The 25,178-nt window shown below is 41.9% G+C and overlaps 2 protein-coding genes across 2 annotated transcripts; one reads left to right on the top strand and one right to left on the bottom strand.

Moving 5' to 3' along the window:
- Positions 1–10,022: 10,022 nt before the first annotated feature.
- On the bottom strand, positions 10,023–18,809 carry TDP2 (tyrosyl-DNA phosphodiesterase 2). Its single transcript, XM_090039490.1, has 7 exons — positions 18,521–18,809; positions 17,384–17,457; positions 15,024–15,191; positions 13,949–14,040; positions 13,502–13,620; positions 11,712–11,882; positions 10,023–10,687 (listed from the first exon to the last, which is right to left on the bottom strand). The coding sequence occupies exons 1-7, from the start codon at positions 18,761–18,763 to the stop codon at positions 10,403–10,405; spliced, it is 1,152 nt and encodes a 383-aa protein (XP_089895616.1). The 5' UTR covers positions 18,764–18,809; the 3' UTR covers positions 10,023–10,402.
- A 65-nt stretch (positions 18,810–18,874) lies between these two features.
- LOC149868968 (acyl-coenzyme A thioesterase 13-like) lies at positions 18,875–24,897 on the top strand. Its single transcript, XM_090039491.1, has 3 exons — positions 18,875–19,047; positions 23,051–23,235; positions 24,186–24,897. Exons 1-3 carry the CDS (start codon positions 18,964–18,966, stop codon positions 24,340–24,342), a joined length of 426 nt encoding a protein of 141 aa, XP_089895617.1. The 5' UTR covers positions 18,875–18,963; the 3' UTR covers positions 24,343–24,897.
- The last annotated feature ends 281 nt before the right edge of the window (positions 24,898–25,178 follow it).

Here is a 25,178-nt window from a genome sequence, read left to right on the forward strand (position 1 = left end):
AAGTGCCTGTTCTCTTTCACTCATTGATGTTTTATGCTAATTCCTGAATTCTGCCTCAATATATAGCTATTGTTTCCTTGAGGCACTTACGGCTGGATGATCACTTATATTCTAACACCATGAAACAATTTAAGGGAGTGCCCTAAAAGGCAACATTTTTGCATCTTGCACTATGCCGGCATTTTCTGCCCCTCCTTTTTACTTTCTTTCCATCTTCTCCCTTCCAGTTTTCCCCATCTATAAACTAGTCATGGAAAGATAAAATTTCTTGGGGTTGCATCCATCTTATTTTGTTGGAGGATTCAGTAAACCTGGGGTCTGCTCCATGAGACTGTTAGAAAAAGGAATCTTTAATATGTATTACTGGATTACTGTTGGGTGTATATGAATGGGCCTAAGGGGATAATCCTATCATCATGCCTAGCAATAAATTTACAAGCTAAACAAGATAGGTTGCTACACTAATGATTTTGCTTTCCAGGTCTGCAAATCCCCCTGTATTGTTTACCTCAATGTTACTCAACCTTTTAAGGCTGATCACCACCCCTTATTAAAAGTCAACAGTTTTTAAAGCCCCCCCACATTTGCTGTAAAACTTCCTTTCCTTTCTCCTATTCTTGTGACAAGGTATTTAGCAGAATTTGCAGATTTTGTTAGAATCTGTCAGGGTATGCTATGAACGCTTCTGCAATAGCCTCAAAATTGCAATCTCTTGTACTGTCAGTTATGTGCCTTAGCACCTATGCCACCCTGCTGTAAAGCTAAAAACAAGTTATTTGATAGGTTTATTAAACATTAATATCATGAATATTAACACTGTATTAAGTTTATCTAACTTATTTTTGTGTATGTGGTCAAAGAGATTGATAAGATATGTTTAACCCTGAAGGGCTAAGATGTGTGAGGGACACAGGGAGTTAAGATTTTCTTTGCAACTGTTCACATTCAAACTCAAAAGTAATCAGGGAAATAGTAATAGCAGATATTGCCAACTCGCATTGTGTAAGCTCCAGAGACACTGCAAGAGAGGAACAGAAGTGGAAAGGAACTTCGATATAAATACTTGAAGCTGAGCTGAGCAAGCTCTTGCTTTTCATAGTACTGATGAAATAATGGGCTCTGTATGCAGTAATACTATCTCAGGACAGTTAAAACTTCAAAACGTAGAATTCTATGTACATGTCAGTCCAGTTACCTGTGTTCAGCCCTCCACAATGAGTTAATTCATTTGATCACACAAGATGTCTAGATCTCTCTCTCAATGCAGATCAGTCTGTAAACATTCAGTTATTCTGGAAGCCTAATTTGAAAGCACACCTTTCATCACTACTAAATGCCACTACTGAGCAGTTTTCCTTTCATTTAGTAAAAATACAACTGCTCCCATGACTTGGGTTACTTTGGAGAAAGAGCAGTTTGTCCCTGGCTTAGTTTCTCATATACATGGTTGTGGCCACAACTAAACCAACTGCACTGAAATTTCTAATGGGCCAGCCATCACAAGAAAGTCATCTCAGGAAGATTTAGGAAATAAGATAGCTTGATTACTTAAGGGAACATTACTTTTGTTAGATTGCTGCAATTTGTTTTGGTGCCTTGTTTCAAAGAACTTCCTATTTTATACAACAGTGTTATGTTTAATCTGCTAGCTTGGGTGAGAGATGGTTTGGGGAAGATTTTTAAAGTTGTTTAATATAGTCTTATTCTGATTTTCCAATGATTGTGGAAACTTCTGAAAGCCACTGGCAGGTGTTTTCTTCACATTACTCAAGCCTGCTTGGCTTTGCTGGGATCATACTCACTTGCTTACCTTCCAAATTCAGAGGAAGTTTATATCTTAGCACATGTTTGTGAAGTACATACAGTAAGTAGGCAGATTCCTGCCTATTCCTCTGTAATAGCATTGTAGAATTCTATTAACACAGTAGGTCAGAATGACACAGTACATTCCTTCCTTCCATGAAAACATATTATCCTCATCAAGGTAGAGAGATTATTTCCCCTTCGGTCAAAATGGACGGTTTATAATGCTATCTTATTTTATAGGTCATTTAGGCAGGAAAATACTGCATATATAGAGTTGTGCTACTACATATTTTGTAAAGTTAATTGCTGATGCAGTACTATGTAAGCCTAAGTGTCATAATGTAACATTTTGGCACACAGGTTTCCCTCGCTTTATGCCGTACACACATTCCTGGAAAATGGCGCATAACTCAAATTCACATAAAGGGAACCCACTTTACAATGTAACGAATAGGGATACGTTCCAAGACCTAGACTGTACTGACCCCCAGACCCATTTCTACCACTTTTACAAGATAATTTTGGTACTCACCAACAGCAGACAGGACACACAAGCACAGCTGCAGCTCCAGAAGCATAGACATCAGTTGTTTTGAGCAGCAGCCACAGGCTGAACCAGGCCAAGCTACAGAGGCCAGCACCACAAGCTGGCCTGGGCACCACCACCCAGCTCAGCCCCCCTACAAATAATTTTTTCTTTCTCTGCCTATGGCATCACTCCCACAATGCACCCCACAAAGCAGCTGATTGCAGGCTTCCACCACACCAATCACATAAGAATGACTTTACCTCTCATATAATACATTTTTGGTATAAAAAGGGTCATTGCATAAAGAGTGAATTTGCATATAGAAAACCCACATAAAGCGAGGGAAACCTGTATTTGTATTCAGTTTAAAGCTAGTCATTCTCAAGCAGTTTTGAAATAGGCGCACTTTTCCTGTGCTAACGTGACCTACGATGCAGTGCTAGTGAAGACAAAATAGATTCATTCACATTAGCGAGTTCAAGTATCCTAGGTTGTCCTTTAAAGTGATCTATCTTACTTAGATCAATTTATTGTGGGCATACATTCAAATGATCTGGGAGAATTCTCCCAGCTTTGTTCTCCTGGTAGAAAAACTTACCTGGAGATTCCTAAACAGACATTTAGTCAGGGGGGCCCTGTATGCATGCATCTTATGATGCTCTGCGGGTACCATCAGTTAGCCTGAAAAAGATAGTGGTAGTGTATGGGGCAGCCCTGATTGGCTCATCCAGACTTCTCAAGGTCAGCCTCTGTCTCCTTGCAGCACAATGTAGGAATTATGAAGAGGGAGCATTCTTCTTCCTGCTGGCTGAAGCAGTAGAATCCAGCTTGAGCAACACATTGTCTGCGGGGAAGGAGGGGAAGCAAAGCAACCTGGGATGCTGGAGGATTGTACTGTGGTTTCTCTCAGAAGGAAACACATACAGGCATTCCTTTTACCAGAAGCCATTTAACTTTGATTACTCCTGGGTTATTTTTCTGCTGGTGCAGCCATTCTTGCTCTGGAAGAAAAATCCCAAATATCTGTACTCCTGTGGTCTCTACTAGGAGAACAACAACTCTCCCAGTACAAACTGAAGGTTTGTGCATGACCCTAGACTCCCACCAAGGTATAATATAGCCAGCAAACATAGCATCACAGGCTTTATCTTTACTATAAAAAAGTGTATTCTTTTACCTTGAGATAGTAAACTATGACATCCTAGCGGAAATAAAGCACAGGTGTTTTTTACCTTGATGTAGTTATACTCATCACCTAAGGCAGGGACAGAAGTTTCACATAAACTGGTATAAGTGATCAGAAACCAGTTCAATTCTGTAACGCAACAGAAGTTCAGTGCACATAAACTGCTTTCAAAATGGCTGAAACCAGTTTAAGGTAAACCTGGATGGATTTAGTATCAGATTTAACTGATATAAGGTTAAATTGGTTTATTGAACTTTTGTCCCAGATCCCCTCCAGATTCAGGTTAACTTACAGTCCCACATCACCCCAGGATGCTTTGCATCTCCCTGTAAACCCTCCCCTCACAGGGTGGGTAGGCTACTTTCACCCAAGCTGTCTGTTCCAGCCCAGCAGGGAGGCACGATCTAGAGCCCCCCACCCCAGCTTCTGGCCTGAGCCACTGCAGACATGTGGCTGCATTTCCAGAATCAGAAGTAAGTATCTGTTCACTTGTTTATCAATTTATTCTACACAGCTTGCACTAAACTGTGAAGATTGAATCGATTCACCCTCAGGCTGTATGTAGCCCAGAGGCCTACCTGCAGTAGCCCCATCAATATAAAAACTGTTAGTGCTGTCTACACCACAATCTTACATAGAAAAAAGCCAGCTAACATAGTGAGCATAGAACCTTAAATGGGGTTTTCAATCTCTTTATCTATACAACTGGGGGAAAATGTGGTTTTGTTCAAAATAGACCTTATATGCCTGTATGAAAGTTATGCTCACCTTTCTCTATGCTTGTTCTTTCATTACATTGCAAGATCTACAGGAAAGATTTTACTTTCTACCACAACCACGATGCAGATATATAGATCTATCTATATGCATCTGTAAGCATTGATATAGATCGATCTATCTAGATAGATATAAATCTCTCTGTATCTATATATCTATCTATACCTATATCAATATAGATATAGACATAGGTAACTATGTAGATACATATAGTCAGTCAGTCAGTCTGGTGTTACTATCTATGTGTCTTGTGTTAGCAGTCTTGTACTACTATAATAAAAATAACGTTTGTATTTTAACTGAGCAATCCTGGATATTTGATATATGTTCCTAAACCTTAACTTACTGCGTGATGCTATTTATACTTCTAATTCTGTTATTTATACCTTTTAAAAGTGGCATAAAAGATTAGAATTAAATAAACCTGATCTTTAATTATATCACATTTATCGAGACAAAACTCTCTCTTTATTTGTATTAAGCATAACATAGTGTTCTGCAATTACCCAAGAGATTGGTCATTTATTTTTTGTACTTCCTTGTTATTTATCTCCCCTGATCCTTATTACTTGTTACACAACAAAACCATTACTTTCAACTCATTTGGTATTTCCAGACATTTATGTAGTGGGAATGTTGGAAGCTTTGGGACTTAAGCCGAGAACTTTGAAAGTATTTAGGCATCTAAGTCTCCTTAACTGATAAAACAAAATACACAACATAATAATATAATACTGCTACATTTGTGGTATCACATGGTATGGTTGATTTTAATAGGAATACAGTTCCTGAATACTTATGAAAAGAGAAGAGAGATGCATTTTATACCTGCATGCTTGGCATCAATAGGTTCTAGAACAAATATGCATTAATGCTGTGCCAATATAATATTACCAGTAAAATATTTTTTTTTTAAATTGTGAGAAACAAGGATTTCTAAGAATGTATTTTAAAGAATAAATTAAGACCATCTCTTGTAGCCTAAATCTTTTAATTTGGTTTTACTTTTATTCTTCTCTGTAAATTTGTATATAAAATGTTCTTTCCAGTTTTACTTATTGCATTCACCAGACAATTCAGCGTCTATGCAAGTAATCACATGAAGAGGCGAATTCAGTTAACTGCCATGACTATTCTTAATGGTCAGCAATTTTGGCACTTATTAGATTATTGAAAATATATGGAATTAAAATGCCATGTTGGGTTCATATTTAATATTTAGTGAAACTGTTACCTTTAATGTCATTTTTCTAAGTATAAACTCTGTTTGAAAAGAAAAGTTTAATATGCATATTTTTCTAGTTCTAGAGGGAAAGTTATTTACTAGTATTTTTGCTGTACCCAGTTTCTGTCTTCCATACCTAGTAACTGAAAACACTGTTTGCCTTAACACAAAAAGATGTCCTCCCAGTAATTAGTAAGCTTACTGATCAAAGCTCTTAATCACACTCTAGCTAATACTAGAGACAGGTCAGAATCAGGCCCTGCACATAACCCTTCAATACTGGTTTGTTTCTGCTTTTTGCAAGGTCATGAGTTAAACCAAACTTTGCTCTGAGACTCCTCCTTTTCCTCTCACCTCTTCACAGATAAGGCAGTCCCTCTACAGGGTATCAGCCAGTTGTCCTTCCACATCTTCCATACTAGATCGGAAAGTGCTGTATGCAAAAGTAAGCAGCCTGAGCACAGTAGGCCAGGTAAGCAAGGGGCATCTACTTGCTTAAAGCATAAGCTGTTCAGTATCCCATCCCTCCTTTCAAACAATAAGGAAAAGCAAGCCTAGGCTTACAGCAGGCACCTAGAGAGAAAAGACGAGTAGTGAAATAATGAAAGCAAACCTCTTGGCACTTCCTGAGGAAGTAGTGAAAATGTGCAAGTATTAAATATATCCTGGGACAGTACCATTTTTAGCTAAGAAGAACCAGAGCAACTGTAGGGTTCGTCTCGTTTCTTAGAAGCACATTTCTCTGAGAGCATGTGCACAGAATGAAGAGGGGTCATTAGCCATATAAGTCTAATTACTACAGTGCCACACTGCCCTGCCTTCTGCCTGACTTCAGACTAACTCATCCACAAAGGCACAGATTGCATAGGCTACAGCAGGCGTGGGCAAAACAGTCCACGGACCAGGTATGGCCCACCAAGGGATTTTGTCCAGCCTGTAGCTGGTCCCTTGGCCCTGCCCACCTGAGGGGGCAGCTTGGGCCATGGCACATGCAACCGGTTCTGCAACCCCCAGTGCACAGCAGGGCTGGGGCAGCATAGCAGCCAGATTCGCTTCCTGGTAGCCCCGGTGGCAGCAGCTCCTTCTGGCTGCTGCCACCACTGGACCCAGTCCTGTTGTCCAGGCATCCTAGGCCATCTGCCCTCCACCCACCACCAGGGGTGGGACCTGTGTGGGTAGGGCACACGGGTTGGGACCATGGGCAAGCAGGAAGCAGTGTCCGAGAGTGGGACAGGTGGGCAGGAGGGGCCAGAGCTGGGATCATGGGGCAGTGACAGCGCGAGGCTGGGGCCCGCACCTGAGGCAAAGCCATGATCTGCAATGAATTGAGAGTGATCAATGAACTGGGGTTCAGGCACCACTCCTCTTCCACAGCTAAATATAGGTACTAATCACAAAATTCTGCTGTCAATGTCCGAAGAGTTTTTGGTCACTTTCTAGGCATGAAAACTAACACTTACCTGTTTTAGGTATGCAGGGTCTGATTTCTTGAGACACTGATTACCTGCATCTCCTGCTCAGTCAATAGAAAAGGCTTATATTCAGCACCTCTGAGAAAAAAAAATCATGATCTGAACCTCTCAGGTAGTCGATAAGTCTAAAAAAATCTATGTTCTCGAGTCACCTTAAAAGGACTGAGGTGCTCAAGTCCAGCTTCACTGTCCCTGTAAACAATTACATCCAGAATTGAGGTCCTGAAAGTGCCTACTCAGCTGCTGCCTAACTCTGTAAAAGCCTAGACATGTTTCCACCAGTGAAGCTCCTTAGGCACCTAAATATCTGCTTGTGTGTGTGCCCAGTTGCCTCTCTAACCCCATAGGTACCTAAGCCTGCTAAGATCCACAAACTAGACACTCCCTGCTGTTCTCAGAGCATGCTGCCAGATTAGACCTCCCACAAAACATAGGCAAAGATAAAGCACTTACCCAATACGGGGGATAACTGGGTTCAACTTCCTCCTCTGCCTATTTATAGCACAAAAACTACTGCAGCTGAGCCTGAAACCCACATTTCCCCATTCCCAACTTACAGTCTTAACCACGAGGCTTAGTCACTCACACACACGGTCTCTCTGTCCCAATGAAAGGTAATTATTCTAAGGTGAAACAGCTACAAAACAAGACACTAAGTCCCCTACCCTGGAATACTCGGTAGCCCAACAGGGAGAGCATTCACCTGGGAGGTGCAGGGTGAAAGTAACTCAGACAGCAAAGGGAAATAAATCCAGATGTCCAGATCCTGATACAGATATTTATCTTGCACCCAATGTGGCTACGGACAGAAAGAAGAGGTAAGACTCCTTCTTTGGGAAAAGCCTGGTTTAAAATGCCTGTCGCACAAAAGGTTTATATCTGTAAATGCCCACAGGAGAGACGTGCCTTTTGACAGCTGGGAGCCAGGCCAATTAATATGCAAAGGGGTTGATGTGACTAGACCTCTCCACCCATAAAAACTATAAGCCTGTCTCAATGAAAAGGAGGCCACTACGTGTATAACAAGCAATTACTGGAGACAACAAATGAGACAACAGGAACAAACAATCCCGCAAGAGAAGGTTGATAGGCGACCTTGTGGCTGCCTATAAATTCATCATGGGGGTGCAGAAGGGAATTGGTGAGGCTCTACTCACCAAGGCACCCCTGGGGGGGTCACAAGAAATAATGGTAGCAGAGAGCAGATTTAGACTGGACGTTAGGAGGAACTTCTTCACAGTTAGGGTGACCAAGGTCTGGAATGGGTTCCCAAGGGAGGTGGTGCTCTCCCCTACCCTAGGGGTCTTCAAGAGGAGGTTGGATGGACATCTGGCTGGGGTCATCTGAACCCAGCACTTCCCTGTCTATGCAGGGGGTTGAACTCAATGATCTATTGAGGTCCCTTCCAATCCTAACACCTATGAATCTCCATCCTCCTCTAGGCTGTGGGTCCCTGACCCTGCCAGTCTCTGGCTGTGGCCTCTCCTGGACCTCTGACCCTGCTCCCAAGCCAGTTGAGACCTTCATGGGCTCCCTGGCCCTATTTGTCTTTCCTGGGCTACAAGTTGCTGACCCTGCCTCTCACCCCTTGCAGGCTACAGGCTTCAGAACCATATAGGGAGCCATGCACTTGGCTCAAGGCTGTGGACTGCACTAGGTCGCCAGGCACCAGAAACAGAGCATTTAACAAAAATATTAAGAGGTGCAGAAAAGCAAAAAGATTTCTCATCAGGGATTCTGGTTTTCTCTTATTAAAAAAAACAAACCCAATTTTCAGTTTTAAAGAAGCAACCCAAAATCCACATTTTTCCATGATTAAAATGAAACACCACTAATATTTAGATTCAGGTATTAATGGTGTTTCATTTTAATCATGGAAAAAATGTGGATTTTGGGTTATTTCTTTCAAATCAAAAGCTGGGGATTTGTTTTTTTAATCAGAGAAAACCAGGATCCCTGTTTATTATTTACTAAATCTCTTACAATACCAGAACTAGGGAACATAAAAGAAAATGATTAGGTTGCAGGTTTAAAAACAAACAAATAGAAGTTTCTTCACACAATGTGCAATTAACTTGTCAAATTCCTTGCCGCAAAACGTTGTGAAGACTGATAGTTTAAACAAATTCAAAAAGGGGACTGGACAAATTCATGGAGGAAAAACCATGGCAGATAGAGGTGTTGCCTCTAAACTAGAAGTTCCTAAACTCTAAACGTTGGAAGCTGTACTGGCAGAGGAGTGGAAGGATAGAAATTATAGACATGCCCTGTTCACCCTCCCCCCAAGCATTCATATTCTGCCACCATGCGAGACAGGCTACTAGCCTGGGCTAGACGGACCTTATGTAAATCGATTTAATAAAAGATCTTTCTGCCAAAATCCTCCATATTTTGCAGTCTGAACTACAATCCTTAAATTCAAGTACTAGGAGTCAGGCTTTCCATTAATGCCTCAATATTTTTTTAAATGATGCCCTTCATGCGATTACCATGCCCTTAAAAAGGCATGCTGTTTGCTTTCTTTGGAGATTTCGTTACACCTGCTGCTCCAGCTTTATACAGTAAGATTTAAGAACATTCTGCTATTGAAAATAAGGCAGCAGTGGGCTGGATACAGTATGAAGACTCAGAAAATGCATTCCAGGAAATCTAAGAAATCTTGAAGGGATTTCAGAAGTTACCCTAACCAGTTGAAATACGCATCTCCCTTACATCCAGGTTGGCAAGCTAAAGCAAGCTAGTTAAAAAACAAAGAGCATAACTCCCACCAGACTGTGATTGCATTAATTTCTTCTCAAATAGCAGTGATACTGTTCCTAAGTTTGTTCTGCATCTCTTTAAAGCCTTATAACTAAAGAGTTCAAAGGATACGTTTACATATCTATTCATTTCTTTAATAGCTCCACTGTTATCCTGGAAGGCAGGTCATTTAAATATAAGTCAAAGTTTAAAGTTGCTACAAAAGGCTTCATGAAAAAAAGAAAACGTACTGATTAGAACATTAGTGGTTAACAACACAAAAAGGTATCATTATAAAAACACTGTAAATCAATATTTATTAAAAGAACATCACAACAAGGTGACTAAAACATGAGACATTTTAATGAGGCACTGTTCTACTGCTTGTACGCCTTTTTAAGACAATATATTGTTGCTTTTTAAAATAGGCCTTCCATGTAATACTCCATACTCTCTCATTACACTTAACTATTTGTAAACAAATAAAGTGACAAAGAGAAACAAAGGGGGTTTGGGGTTTAAGATAATTTAGCAGACTTTCAGAGCGTGTACTACTTCTTAAAATTTACAAACTAAACAAAACCTACTTAAGCTAAAATTTGAATATTTTTTGCAGAGACTTACGATTTAAAAAAATATATATTATACGCCTCTGTACAAAAGCATATTTATAGTATCACATCAAAATTGCAGAGAAGACCCCAGTGATCACTAGGAAATTTGCCACAGTCTAATTTTTCTAATCCAAGTAGGTCCAAGCTTCGTGGAATAAGCTGCCCTCCTGCTGCTGCTGCAGCACGGAAGAATATGCGATCAAACCGCAATTTACACTTGAATGAGACACCCAGGTTGGTATTGGAGCCTGAGTCCCACGTATAACGGCAGTGTGCAGGTTTGCCCAGAAACTCCCAGATGTCAAGAACGTTGTTAGGTAACCCACCTATCTTAGTAACCTGAAGAGAACAAACACAATGCAGAGTATTATTTCCATTAATATACTGTATTTTCTCAAATACAAAACACACCCCTGAATAAGATACATGCCTTGTTTTTGAAAGACAAAATGAAGAAAAAAAGATCTTCCCTTGAGACCCTCTGCCACAGGGAAAGAGAAAGTGTCTGCAGCTCGGGGACCAAGTGTGCAGCTTATTTTTGCTTCCTCCTCTCAACCGCCACCAACAGAAGCAGAAGCTGTTGTTACTGTATCTCCCTGCTTATAATGTATGCCCTAATCCCAGCAGCTGGCTTTTGGAGAAAGGTGCATTATATGCAAGAAAATATGGTATTATGTTAAAAAGGTATTAGGAGTTATTTGTTAAGAATAGAACTTGGGTATTACACTGTAAATATTTGTTCTCCTGCAGAACGCCAAGCATGAAAGTTGTGAGTATCAGAACTCTATTTAAAAACGTGATAGTCCCCAAAGAACTCCAGAAATATGAATGATTTCACAGACCAACTCCTGTCATGCTTCCCAGTTCAAGACACAGTACAAGGAACTACTTTGCATTTTCAAGTGACTAATCCAATGCTGTATTCCTTTTACATGCATATACACCCACCCACCCTTTCTGTTCATTTCAAAGGAAGCTTTGGTTATACAATGAATGCAGGGTTACTGCTACTGTAATACTCAATTCTCTCACTTGGAACAGCAGCTGCTAAAATTTCAAAAGCAGCATCTCATTTTGAGAGCTCAAATTTAGACACAGAAGACCTGCTTTTCCAGAGCTCTGCTCTCATTAATTCCAGCTGGAGTAGCAGATTGGGAGAAGAGTTGGAAGGGAAAAAATCAGGCTCCAGTTCCCAAAGTTAACCATGCTACCACAAAGCACTCAGAAATACAGAATACTTTTGAAAGGTGAGGTCAAAAGCAACAAAATTATGTATAAAGCAACTTAAGGCAGGAAAGAGGAAAAAAAAGAATTTATCATGGTACATCACTACAATAATTCTAGAGTCTTCAAAAGCATTCACCTCACAATCTCTCAGATTTGTATCCCCTCCAAATATGACAGTGCTTGACTCCGGTGCCTCCTGCATCATCTTTAATACTAGCTTCAGTTGGTTTATGCGTTCTTCCGAATGGTCTTTCGTGCTCTCAAGATGGGAAGTCATAAGACAGAGGTCATTACCAGATACAGTCGCCTGTTAGAGAAATCAAGTAACAAACACAGTACATTATAGGAGTATGCAGAAGGTAAAGGACAAAGACAACATGCAAAGCACTGACATATTGAATGGCTGAAATTCTGCATATTAACACTCGTATTGAAAAGGAGAGAAGTAATTTACAACTTGATGTTGGACCTCTTTAGATCTGCTCTTGAAGGTACTCTGCTCAGTGAAGGTACTCCTCAGTAGCAAGTCCAAACTCCAGTTCATAACAATACTAAATCCAGCTGAGTTCCCAAGAATTCCCTCATTCAGATCTTTACTGAACAAAATAACTCCAGCCTTTTCCAAACTGATTTTGAGGACATATTTTTCAGCTATTTATTCCACAGAACAACGACATCCACCTCACAGTTAAGGCAAAATGTAGCTTTTAGTTACAAGCTAAAGTAGTATTTCCTTCCCTGCACTTCATCCTTATCTTCTCCAGAGTGAAATACACCTGCCCATATTTCAAACATGCATGTTTTATCTTAAGGTAGAATTTTTACAGAAACCCCTGGATAAATCTAGAACTGTCTGAAAGATCCAAAAATTGTAAATATAAAGTTGAAGAATAAAAAAATCAGTTTGTTAAATAAAAGATGCATGCTTCCCAAAAAGAAAAGTGAAAAGCTTAGGCTGCATTTTACGAAAACCAAATATTATAAACTCTGGAAATGCAGAGGTCAGGTGTCTGAGACAGCTAAAACAAGCTCTTATATTTCCCTCATCCTGTGCGCTCTCTGTGCAAGATAAACTTCTGACAAGTATGAGAGTCATATGACATGACAGACCAGGGGTCAGCAACCCCCAGCACGTGTGCCAAGCATGGCACGCAAGGCCATTTTGCTCGGCACACTACTGCCAGCCCAGGCTCTAAGCAACTGCTGCCAGCCACAGAACCCAGGCTGCTCCCAGCAGGCAGCTGGGAGGCTGCAAGCAGACTGGGCTCTGTGGGCCAGCTGCAAGGCTGGAAACAGCTGCTCTGGGCATGTTGGCACTGCGGCACCTTCCAAGGTAGACATTGTGTTTTTTTCAGTACTCTGGCCAAAAACCATTGCCTACCCCTGTGATAAACCATCAAAATAAAGGGCCCAAGTAAGAATCTTAGATCCTGAGAAACCTGTATCTTGTATACTTTGGAGTTTTACAGCAGTTGTACACCAGTTAAGTACTTTACTCTGAACATACATACACTAACCACAAAAACATTTAAGGATCAAACAGTCTGTAGGAGAAGACACTTGCCGCTGAATAGCAGTTAAAGAAAAAGTCTTGGTATGGGAAAAGGTTAATGAGAAGGTGGAATGGGAATTTCCTAGCTCTTTGGTTTAGATTTTGTAAATCGTGAGAAACTCCATTGTTTTGCTCTTGTTGAGGGTGGGACAAGTGCAAAGCAGTTTATGGTCGAGGATGCGATACATATCTGATGGTATTATAATAGGGCAAACTAATGTATACTATGTATTTTGTCACATTTGTCTTACTTTTCATGTTCGCTGCTTATTTAATGCGTCTCCCTTAAGTTACACCCTATATATGCAACCTTACAAAGATATGTCCATAAATTAGATGATTAATTGCTTCATAATACATAAGAACACACTTACATGCACAACTAATAGGTTTCTCATCATGGAAGTTGTTGGAAAGGATATTATTTCTTGTTTTACTAATTTTACTCTTGAGTTTTTCAGCAGAATGGCAGTAAAATAACCATCTACATTACCTAAAGGGGAACAGGGAGAAGAAAGTTTAGTGCTGTAGGCACTGCATCCAACTGTTACTTCCAAAAGAATATTTTAGAGCTATGTTAAGATAAGAAATACTAAAAGTTTACAGATAGCTGTTCTCAGGTACACAAAATACCTAGGAAATTGATTTCTTAAAACTAGTCTTTCCAAAAGGAAACACCTATGAGAAAGGCATATTAACCACGAGTCTTTCATCTATAATTTTTACTAAAATTAGAGTTTTAGTAAATCTGGAATCTAGAAACCACAGAAAATAAGGTATCCACATCCCTTTCCTCCCCATGATTAGCCTTGCATGTTTACCTGGAATAACTGTGTAAGAAACAGCTCTCTTCTGAAGATAGGAGAGGTATGGTGGAATAACCTCTTGCAGAAACACCACATCTGGACTGTACCTGTAAAAGCAAGACACGTTGACAGTCTAACAATGAAGGCAAGCACAATGTTTCATATCATTAGGGCAAGTAAAACTGGAATGAGACTATTTAGCTTTCCTGAAACAAAAAGAGCATCCATGGCCAAGGGTGCTTTACAATGTTTCCCGGTATGTAAACACACCACCAGTTAGAGGAGAACAAGGAGCTGCAAAAAAATAGCATCATAATAATAAATTGCCTGTCCAGGGTCTGCCTTTTGCCTTCACATCTTGACCTTGCAAACACCACTGTCCCATTCAAATTTTATGCATTTGGAGAATGGAAGCAAAATGACTGGAAACCAGGCTTCAGAGCATATTTCTGCTCCATCTAAATACTTCCAGCCAAGATCCCTCAACCACACATTTGTGTAGGAGGCTGCTGCTACCTTAATTAAAAAAAAGTCATTGACTTTCTCAATTTCTCCTGCATTCTACCGTCTTCTCAAGTTTTAGATTTTCAGAATGCAAGTCAACTCACCACTTGGCACACACAGTGCAGTTTCTGTTGGTTTTTTCCTTGAGTGACCTGTTTTATGGTTTGTCTTGGAATCTAACCATAAAAAAGCCATAAACCAGAAAAACCAAGGTGTACAACATGGTCAAATCACTTGCTATTACGATCATAATCTTTGCATTTACTTCCGGTATGACCTATTCCAATTCCACAATCAAAGTGAAGCATTACTGTAGTCTGATATTAAATATCAAAGTGACTTATTTAAAGAAAAGTTTATATGCTGCAGCAACTGTCTGGCAAAAGAGGCTGATAGCACTCAACTCCCCATTTGCTTCAACACTGTATAGGTTCACAGCCACTTCTAGCCAGTCATACATTTTCATTTTACCCACATCACTTTAGTATTATGCATTCAAAAATACTGTAATCCTGTATTTCTGCAATGGTACTTTGAGGATTATTATCTTACCAACACTTAAACAAATTTTAATGACAGCACTTACAATGCTAAATAAGAACAGACTCCTCTCGCTCTGTCTTGGAGATTTTCTAGATGTAAACCATCAATGTTCCACGTAATTAAAGAGAAGCTGCTGTCATCTTCTTGTTGTAGGCAGTCTGCTGTGCTGACCCCAGCACTGTCGGTAGTCACAACTGCCGTCAGGTCAATGCTAGAAAAAATGTTTAACATAGCTCATATCGCACAGAGTATTTTTGCCACAGCTGCTGCCTCACTTTTTACCACAAGATAATTTTAGCTATGTGTCTAACTATAAACTTTTTCAAAACTGAAGAGAACTTTAATCAATCTTTCATCTAAAAACAGCTACAATTAATCCAGCAATTGAAATGCACAGGCCTCTATCATATATATAGTCTTAAAACATGGCTATGATTAATGTTTTTCTTCTTCTCACTGACACAAGAGAAAGGACCCCAATCTGATTTTAAAGTTAGGTTGGTTTCTACCAGCTTACCATTGCTAACTTCCTTAAATTTCTTAGCAGAGCCAACTAAACCAATGCTTCTAGCTCACACTTAACTTGTAATGTGACTGCTTCTTTTCAAGACCTGAAAGCCTGTCTTCTCTTGCTCCCAACTATCCAAGCTGGCCCAACAACAGACACTGTCTTATCTCACATGTCTTACTTCTCTTCAGTTTTTGGCACTGTTTAATACTCAAGAAGCTTATTGAGGAGACTTAATATTCAAAAGAAAGAGAGCTGTAACCAGTACATAGGTATATGTGCCATGAGGTACCATGGTACCCAAACTGGTTTGACAGTGCTTGAGCATGTTTCACAGATGTATGCATGCACCTGGTCTAAAACACGCATTGTGCCAGACTATTTTGGGAATACCACCCCCAGACTTTGCTGCATCTAAAAGTAAAAGCTTTACTGCACTTACATGTGTTAAATCTACCCAGTATACTTCACCATGGCAAAGTTCAGAATGCATTCGCAGGACCTGAATTTGCTTGTGTAGGTAGAACTATGCAATGGTTAGAACTTAAGTGTGCACTAAAACTCAAGTTCCTTTGAAGACAAAGAGGGCTGCAGCCAAACTAGATCCCAAGTGAAATGGGTACAATTAGACCAGAGGCACCCAGCCTTTTCACCCCACAGGCCAGATCTGGTGAACAGCCCCAATTCGGCCATGCGGGGCTTCAAAATTTGGCAGTGAGGGAGCAGTAGCACTGTCTACCACTGCCAAATTTCCAGACTTGGGAAGAGATCCATAAGCTAGATGACATGGCTCTGGCAGTACAGCACCCCTAGATTAGAACAAATTCTATGACAGCACCTGTATGTTTAATCGTATAGATAAAGCACAGTAGATTGCATACACAGAGAAACTTTTGACCTTTGACCAAATATTTTCTTCTCTACAACTCACACAGTGATAAATTACCTGGCACAACTGCTGTACTGTGTGCCTAAGAAACAAGATCAGATTCCTACCCTACCACGCTTATGATCAAACCTGAACAAGACACAGTCAAATAAGAACATAAGAAAGGGATATTAGAGGAAAATGCATCTCCACAAATTTCCCTGATACAATTAATTTTTAGATGCTATAATATACTATAATACAACACAAGCTAAATGGATTATAATGTGAGAACATTGCTATATGCTTAACAACAGAATGACAGCCATGACTAGGAGGAAAGCTTAGTAGATCAGAGGACAGAGGCAATTCTTTACTGAGGTTCTTTGTTCCTAAAATTTCCCTACAGTGTTACGACTTCACTGCTGGAAGCACAAGCATGGGCTGGGTCCCCTTTAGCCACGAGTGTGCCGTCTACACTGGCATTACTTACTATCAGCAGAACTAACACGATGGTGGCGGGAAATCTGCTTAAGTTTCTCAAGCCTCACACCCATGGGAACAGTGTACATGATTTAAAGATGTTACCCCACAAGCAAAGAGAGTGTAGAGCGTTAAGCTAGCCTGTCCATATCAGAAAGCCAAACTACTACAGGCAAGCTGAGCATGACATTACATAAGCATGGCTGTGAAACACAGTTGTTTGCCTCACTACTGAGATACAAAAGTCCTTGAAGACAAGCCGGGTATAGCATATAGGTTAAATGCAGGAAAAGAGCGTTACAGCCCAGGCTGACCTCCCTGTCACCCTCCCTCAAGCTGCTGTAGCAGACATAGGCTTTTACACCTACTCAGCCTGAGAAATATCCAGACAGTCTCAAGGCTTTCAGGTACAGACCCAAGATAACTGCCCATGTGCTAGCACCATCTCTTTGGGAATAAGGACCTCCTGGCCCCAGCTTAGGTTTACTCTCTTCAGAGTCCTTCCCCCTTGTGCTCCATTTCCACATAGGACATGGTCCCTCACCAGGCGCCATTGTCAGGTGTCCCGCTCACATCCCGCTCGTGCACTGGTGGCTCAAAGAAGGAGTCCAGCGCCCTCTGCAAGGGGGAAAGCAGTTAGCTGTGGTCATCATCAGAAATCAGACAGAAGGCAGGGCAGGGCGGCACCTCCCCCTTGCCCCAGCTTTGGCCTCTAAATGACTTGATTCCTTTCTATTTGGTGCCCCTTCCCTCTGCACTGCTCTTAGCAACTGATGACAAAGCTCGGGCTGCTCAGAACCAGCTAGTCTCTGAAGCCGCAGTTCTCAACTTTTTTAGACTGGAGGCTTCCCTTCACAGGCGGGGGACAGGGCCAGATTAACTTTATTCATCCCTAGGCAAACAAACTTCTGGGCCCCTACTTAATACTGTACAGGTTTCCCTCGCCAACCACAGTTTTGAGTATCTATGCTTAATCTTCTATCCAGGGGGTTTCAACCTTTTACTGCTGGCGAGTACCCGCTTCTGGATGTGGAGCTGGGGGGGATCCCTGGCAACCAGTTTTCAAGCAGGGGGCTGGGCAGCAGCACAACAGTGGTGGCAGCGCATGGCCCCCACTAATCCACGCGGCCACTGGGTACCCCCTGGGGCCTTCCCAAGTACCCTAAGGAGTGCAAATACCTCCAGTTGATAACCCCTGCCATAGACCCTTTTAGCTCCCATGGTATACAGTTTTGAGTAACCACAGTTTCCATGGCCGCGCATCAGCCCGCCGCCTGCCATTCTTCCCATAAGCCTCACCAACCATGGGAACTTTCAGGAACCTAACCCCAGCGGTTGGCAAGGGAAACCTGTATAGTTGCATTACTTTTTTCACTCGTCGTAATATGTAAAATAAGTACAACTGGGCCTCTTCATCACTTAGGGCCTTAGGCGTTTGCCTATGCATGAATCTGGCCCTGGCTAGGGGTGGGCCGGCGGAGGGTCCCTTGACAGGCTGGGGGCCTCCCCATGATACACTGGGGCCTCCCTTCACCGAGCGGGGCCCTCCCTCCTGGCCCCCGGCCCAGGCCAGCTCTTGACAGCGGGTCGCGGCGGGCGGCGGCGGCCGGTGGGAGGTCCGGCCCCGCCGGGGTCCGATGTGGAACCTGCAGGCTCTCCCGCGGGCCGGCGCAGCGCCTACTTGCAGGTCCCAGCCGTGCTCCTCCAGGCACCGCTCGGCCACGTCCGGCCCCGCGGCCGTGATGCAGGAGAACTGGGCGCACAGCAGCTGCTTGCGCTGCGCCAGCTCCGCTGCGCCCTGCCCCGGCTGCGCATCTTCCGCCGGCGGCTGCCCCTGGTCGCCCCCGGCCCCGGCTGCCTCCATCGCCCCCGCGCTTTCCCACTCCTCGCACCCCCGGCTCGGGTGCGCATGCGCAGCGCTCATAGGCTGGAAGCCTGAAACGGAAGGCTGGAGCGTTTCCAACCCTGCCTCCGTCTGTGACGTCACAAAGGTATGCGAAGAGGCGGAAGTTCGGCGACTGTAACGGGCCGGCGCGCTGACGTCACAAACCATGCAGCTGCGCGCTGGTCCTCTCCTATCCCCGCGAGGCCGAGGCAGCCGGGCCTCCCCGCCCTGGCAGCCCCATGGGCTCCCTCACGCTGCAGTCTCTGCGGGAGGTGATGAAAAGCCTGCTCGACTCCCCCGGCTTTGATCGCGTGCTGGATAAGGTAGAGCCCTGCAGGGGAGATGCCACCAAGTGCTTGTCGGCTCGGGTGGTTTTGCTCATTTGGCCGGAGATCCCCCTCCTTCTTGACCTTGAGTGACCTGCTGCATGTAGTTAGAGGGTGAAGGCCTGTCCCTTGTCCTGCGGGCAGGGTGACCTGCCGCAGTCTACAGTTGCCTCCAAATGCCATGTTCTCGGCTACACAGTTGGTAGTAATGGGGGATTGCACTCAGGCTCTCCCTTCTGGCTTTTGGCTGGGGGCAAGTGGGACTAGGAGGCATCTGAGCTCCAAGGCTTCCAGGCTTGGGACTTACATGTATTAGGCTTGCCACGGATTTGGGAGTATCTGAAGCCGCAGGCGGAAGGGTCTGGGAGGTAAGATACTTGCCAGTGGTAGTGCCACACAGACAACTAACCTCTAATTAGCACCCTCCAGGGGACTGCATTCATTGGGTTCCTATACACTTGTAAAGAGGCTGCTCCAATGCACTGTATTTAAAGCGCATTGGAGCAGACTCTGTTAATCGAGTCTGCTGGAGTGTGGTAATTCCTGCAGTCCAGCAGACTCCAGTGTCATGTGAATCAGCACCCCCACTCTGAAAAATGGCAGCAGGGTGATGTAAAGCTGGCTTGATGAGCTTTAGTTCAAAGCACCTCACAGCCATTTCTCAGCACAAGGATGGTGATTCATGTGACACTCTGAGCACTTTTAACGGTGCAGCTGTCCCAGTTGCGGTAATTAGAGCACCCCACCCACCAGAGCATGTCTGTAAACACTCACCAAATCTGCTCTGCAATGTGCTAACATGCATTGGAGTAGGCATTTGGCAGGTATGTAGCGCCCTTTGTTCCTAATTGGGTAGAGGACATTAAACTTTGTAACAACTGTTCTTGGGCAGGGCAGAAACTTGGGTTGGGTGGGGGTTGCTTTTGTCTGATCCTGCTTTTCTTTGCTTGCACAAGGTACTGTAATAGGAAAGAAGAGCAAAGAGAGAAAATGCAGTTTCTGTCTCTGCTATTGATGTTTAGACTGTGTCTGTAGCATCTCTGGACTACGCTAGCAAGTGTGAAGGTGCCATGCTGTGCTCTTTAGTCTCCAACCTAAGAGCTGTACTAGGTACAGACAGGTAAACTTTCTCTCTGGGTGTGCTTAATGGCACATGGCCAGTGCCACTGCAAGAAGTTTATATGGCATCTATTTTGTAGTTTAGCAAGGATGGAGTAGATGTGTCACACTACTGCAGTCTGGAGATGGTATAGACATCTTTTTATTTGCAACCTTGCTGGTTGAAAAGCAAGGACACAGAACATGGGGCAGCTTGCACCAGCATCAGGCTATGCAAGGCAGTGTCTTTCTCTGGGATAAAAGCCTTGTTGCAGAAGAAGCAATAATGGCCAGCTAAGCTTGACTGCACAGAATACAGAAAGATAAGTAGTAAGGAAAAGAAGTAAAAGGACCCATGGGGAAAAAGAGAGCCAGATACTGTTAAGGACCCAGTGAGAGTGGTGGAAATGACAAATGTCATTCTGATTCAGAAAGGTCAAGGACACTGTTGGCAGAACTCTAAGCAGAATGGAAGATTTTTGTAGACTGGTTTCCTGAAGTCTACCCCGCTGGGGAGATTGAAATGATTGCTCTGGAAGGTCCACATTCAGTCCTATGTTTCTAATGTCCTCATGAACACATTGCACAGGCTTAGAAGAAAATTCAGAATGATGTTATGCAGTACTTAAAATGCTTGTTTCCTAAAAAGGAACTTTATAGCAGCGGTTTACTCCCTGCTTCATAATCTGACTGAAAGTAGAAAAGTATATGGACAACATCTGATATAACCAGAACTCTGTGTAGCTCAAATGTAATGCAAAGAAGTTGTTAACATGCCAAAGTGGGTGATCAATATAAAATTTAAGACTGCAGCAACTAGATCTGCCGTTTTGAACATGCAAAATATTTTGCAATACTGTAGAAATAAGCTTTTCTGTGAATGCTCTGAGGCTAGACCTTGCATCAATGTAGAATTGTACCGGAAATCTGGCTTTAGCCTGATGTTAAGTTGATGCAATGGTTTTGAATAGAGGAGAGATGGTAGAATTAACGCAGCTAGTTTGGACTGAAAAGCGAACATTTATAAAAAGAAGACTCCATGATTGGGGCTCCATAGAAAGCCTAATTATGAGCCTCTTCCTTGGTGGTTGTATAATCTGATGCATTTTTAGAAGGTCCTTACATGTTACTTGCTGCTCCAAAAGCAAGACTTGACATCATTATCCCTAAGCCATATGTCTCTTGTGTCCAACAGACCTAACAATGAACTACACAAACCTCTATATAGTTTTAGAATAGTCGCCTTAAAGTCTGTACCTCCTTTTTCCATGTGGTAGTTTAACTTTTCTATATAAAGAGGATAGATGAAATGTCTCGCTACTCTCAGCTCCAACTGGATTTTTCCTTTCCAAGTCAGAAACTTGCAGAGACTTGAGAAATGTCACTTCTGTCTGAGCACTGAAGCACTTGACAAGCATCTTGCAATTAGCTGTTTCTGGATGAAATGTTTCTGGATGAAATATTTTTTAAAATGTTGTTTTATTTAATAAAACACTCAAGATGCACATGACAACTGCAAATGTTTCAGTTCAAGCTACTGGCATACAAGGTAAATGAGGCCTTCCTATCTGAAACCATATGCAATTATGGATTTGATACAACAGACATTAAACTTGAAGTGCTGATATTTAGCAGTGAACCAAAATAAATGTATTCCTTAAAAAACAAGTCAACTTTTTTTGTCCTAAGTAAAACCTTATTACTTCTAGAGGTGAAACAAGTTATTTCATGAAGGGTTTCTTAATATTACTATCTTTATTTTGTGATGATTTTTCCTAAAGTTGATGTAGCATTTAAAATAATATTGCAAATCTGAATGTATTTACAAAATCTTTGCTTCTTCCAGTTTTGTGGAGAACCCTGAGTCACTTTGATTCGCTTTGAATTATGCAACACCTGTTGCTACTGGGATGTAGCAGTTAATTAGTAAGGCAGGTTTCTAAACAAGGAAACTTAACAACAGTTGTTTTGTGTCAGTGAGGTAGCTTCTTGGGGCCCACTTACAACAGGAAATTTATCACTGATCAACCCAGTTAGTATAATTTTCTGTTGGCACGTCTACATGTGCATTAATGTGGCATAGTTACTGTGTATTAAGTTTAATACCTGTAATAACAGGTACTGTACTAACTCAATGTGCAGTAACTGGCACTACAGCACAGTAGCACCAGCACATGCCTTTTTAGTGACGCTAATGCGGAGTAGGCTAATTCTACTAGCAAAAGCATTAGCACGGCTTTGGCTATGACACGTGTGCAGTAGAATTAGTCTACTGTGCATTTAGCATCTTGTGTAGATGTGCCTTGCATGGACAAAAACAGTCAGGAGTAAGAACATCCATATAACTGGTATGACTGCTTATTCTGGATAACTGTGAATACAAGGAGATAGAGGTATGACTGCTGGTAAGTTACCCATGTACAAGTCCTGAGCATGTCAAACTAATCGTTCTCATACTCCTTTCAAAATCCTCCTTTCTGTTTTGTGAGCTACCAGGTTTGACTATACAATTATAACAGATGGGTAAATCAAATCAGGCCATTAGATGGAGTCTCTGTTAGCCTTATTCAAGATGTAAAGGCCACTTAACTGAAGTATGCCCCTTCATAACAATTATTAGCAGTCCTAGAGGACCACTGAAGTGTTGTTAAATGGACAATATGAACACTTGTTACAGTAACGTCCTAGAGGAATTTATATTATGTATAAAATCTCCAGTCACGATTTTACAGAAATATCTGGGTTGGTCCTTTTTCATTGTTATGTTTTCATCTCTCATGAAAAATTATTTCAGTTTCTGGACTGTCTTTCAACTTGATCTTTTCTCTGGGAAGAGGCATGATGATTATCAATATGCTGAGCTCTTGAAGTAACAGGATTATGTTCCTCTGTTCGGTTTCAGATGAAGCTTCTTTCTGCAACTCCTGGGAAGGTTGTATGTGAAATGAAAGTTGAGGAGCAGCACACAAACAGAGCTGGCACGCTGCATGGAGGCTTGACCGCCACCCTGGTAGATGTTGTGTCAACAACAGCACTGCTGTACACAGAAAGAGGAGCTCCAGGGGTCAGCGTGGACATGAACATAACGTATGTATTGAGCATGCTTGTTATAAGGTGTTAAGGTTTCTCCCTAGTTGCCTTTCACAAATGGACTGCTCAGTTTCTCTCTTGTGATCTACGCAGCCCTGGGGAGATGCATTACAATAGGTTGGCTCTGAAACACTTAGTTTTACTGAACTCGGTGGAGATCTTATTTGGGCATCACCTTGGGTAACGGAGGTACTAGTTTGAGTTAGTCTTTTAACTATGTGTTTTGTTTATGCCTTGGCTTTTGTGACGGAGTCCTGATTCTGCAGGCTTTTTACTTACGAGATTGTAGATCTTGAAAACAAGAAGTAACATTCAAATAGTTGAAAAAGTGGAAGGGGTTAGCCTGGGCTCATCTTGTTCCAGCTCTGGCATGGATGTTGCATGAAGCTGCCTAATGTGAAGAACAGAAAAATCAAGGAAGTTGAGAAAAGCTCCCTACATTCAAGTACTGCTTTTCTCATCAAAGTGGGAGACAACTATTCATCAGAGTTTTAGCAATTTCATAGCCTCCTTCTAGTTGAAGCTCTCAGCTCTAAACATACACAAGCTTTTGGGAGCTTTTGCTTCGATGGCATTGTGGCTTATATAAGCCTCAGGGGGGATACTGGAGTAGAATGGCATTAGGCAGTGACCTTTCAGTGTATTGTTTTGAGACGTTATGTTTTGGCTCCAAAATGGATTGTTATGTAAAGACAGGAAAGTCTGGGTTCTTCCCTGTCTTTGGTTTATCACAAAACTAAGGTATTGATGGTAAGCTGCTTTCCACAATAGGCCAGGCAGGAACCCTGCCAACCCATGTTACATTTAGAAATGTGGGAATCTGGGTATAGAAATTGTCTGAGGGGTAGCTCACTGTAGTATGTTTTTGGTTTTGGTTTTTTTAAGTTTTCCAATATTTGACATGCTATGCATAAACTCTTACCTGTTCATTCTCTCTCTCATTCAAGATACATGTCAGCTGCTAAGATGGGAGAAGAGGTACTGATAACTGCTCAGGTTTTGAAGCAAGGAAGAAGCATTGCATTTGCCAGCGTGGATTTAACAAACAAGGCAACTGGAAAGTTAATAGCACAAGGCAGACATACAAAGTATCTGGGCTCTTAATATAAGGAAATGATCTCTAAAAAAGAAAGGTTTGCCGTAATATTCTGTAGTGAATTACTCTTCTAGTTTTAGATATCACTGTAGGCTGTTAGATGGCCTATATTAAATGGGTTGGTCTGAGTTCCATAATTAATGGACTTGTGTCCATGTCAGAAAACTGCCATTAAAGTTGGCACTAACTTTCAGCTGATTGTAGTCCTTCAGCCCTTGACTACTCTCCCCAACAGCTGAAGACTGATCTGACACTTTTTGTGCCCAAAGAGAATGACAATAAGGTGAACCTTTCAATTCAGACTTGGTGTCGGGAAAGTGTAGGAAAGCTTAGTTTTCTGGTGCCCATGCCAGACCTGTCATGAAAAATGACTCTGTCTTCAAGGCTGCCAGACAATCAATCGCCTTTTGGACGCCAAATTTATGACCAGACTGCATTCTTTATTTTGTATAATAAAGCGGTATTTAAGTAACACATCTTCACAAGCTCATAAATACTGATTGAAATTGTGAATCCAGTATAAGAGTATGTTGCAAATGAAAATAAAATATACCTTACTTTCATTTTTATGCTTGAACTCAATTATTTTATAAAATAAAATTTTCAATTATCTGAAGAGAGAAGACCTGTGAAGTGACCGTATCTGTTGCTGGACCAACTTGTATAGTTGCGAGAGAGGAGATAAACTTTCAGATTTCAAGTGCCCTTCATTAAGTTGTGGAAAGGAAGCAGTTGCATTCCAAGCCAAGCATAAGTTAGAAGCATTTCCCTAGTTTAAAAGTTATTCTGCTAAATAATATGACAAAGTCAGAAAAGTTAAGTTGGCAGAAAGTAGTTTAATTTA

This window comes from Crocodylus siamensis, chromosome 3 (genome assembly GCF_052110815.1).
Source record: "Crocodylus siamensis isolate JL-2025a chromosome 3, ASM5211081v1, whole genome shotgun sequence".
Taxonomy (NCBI): domain Eukaryota; kingdom Metazoa; phylum Chordata; order Crocodylia; family Crocodylidae; genus Crocodylus; species Crocodylus siamensis.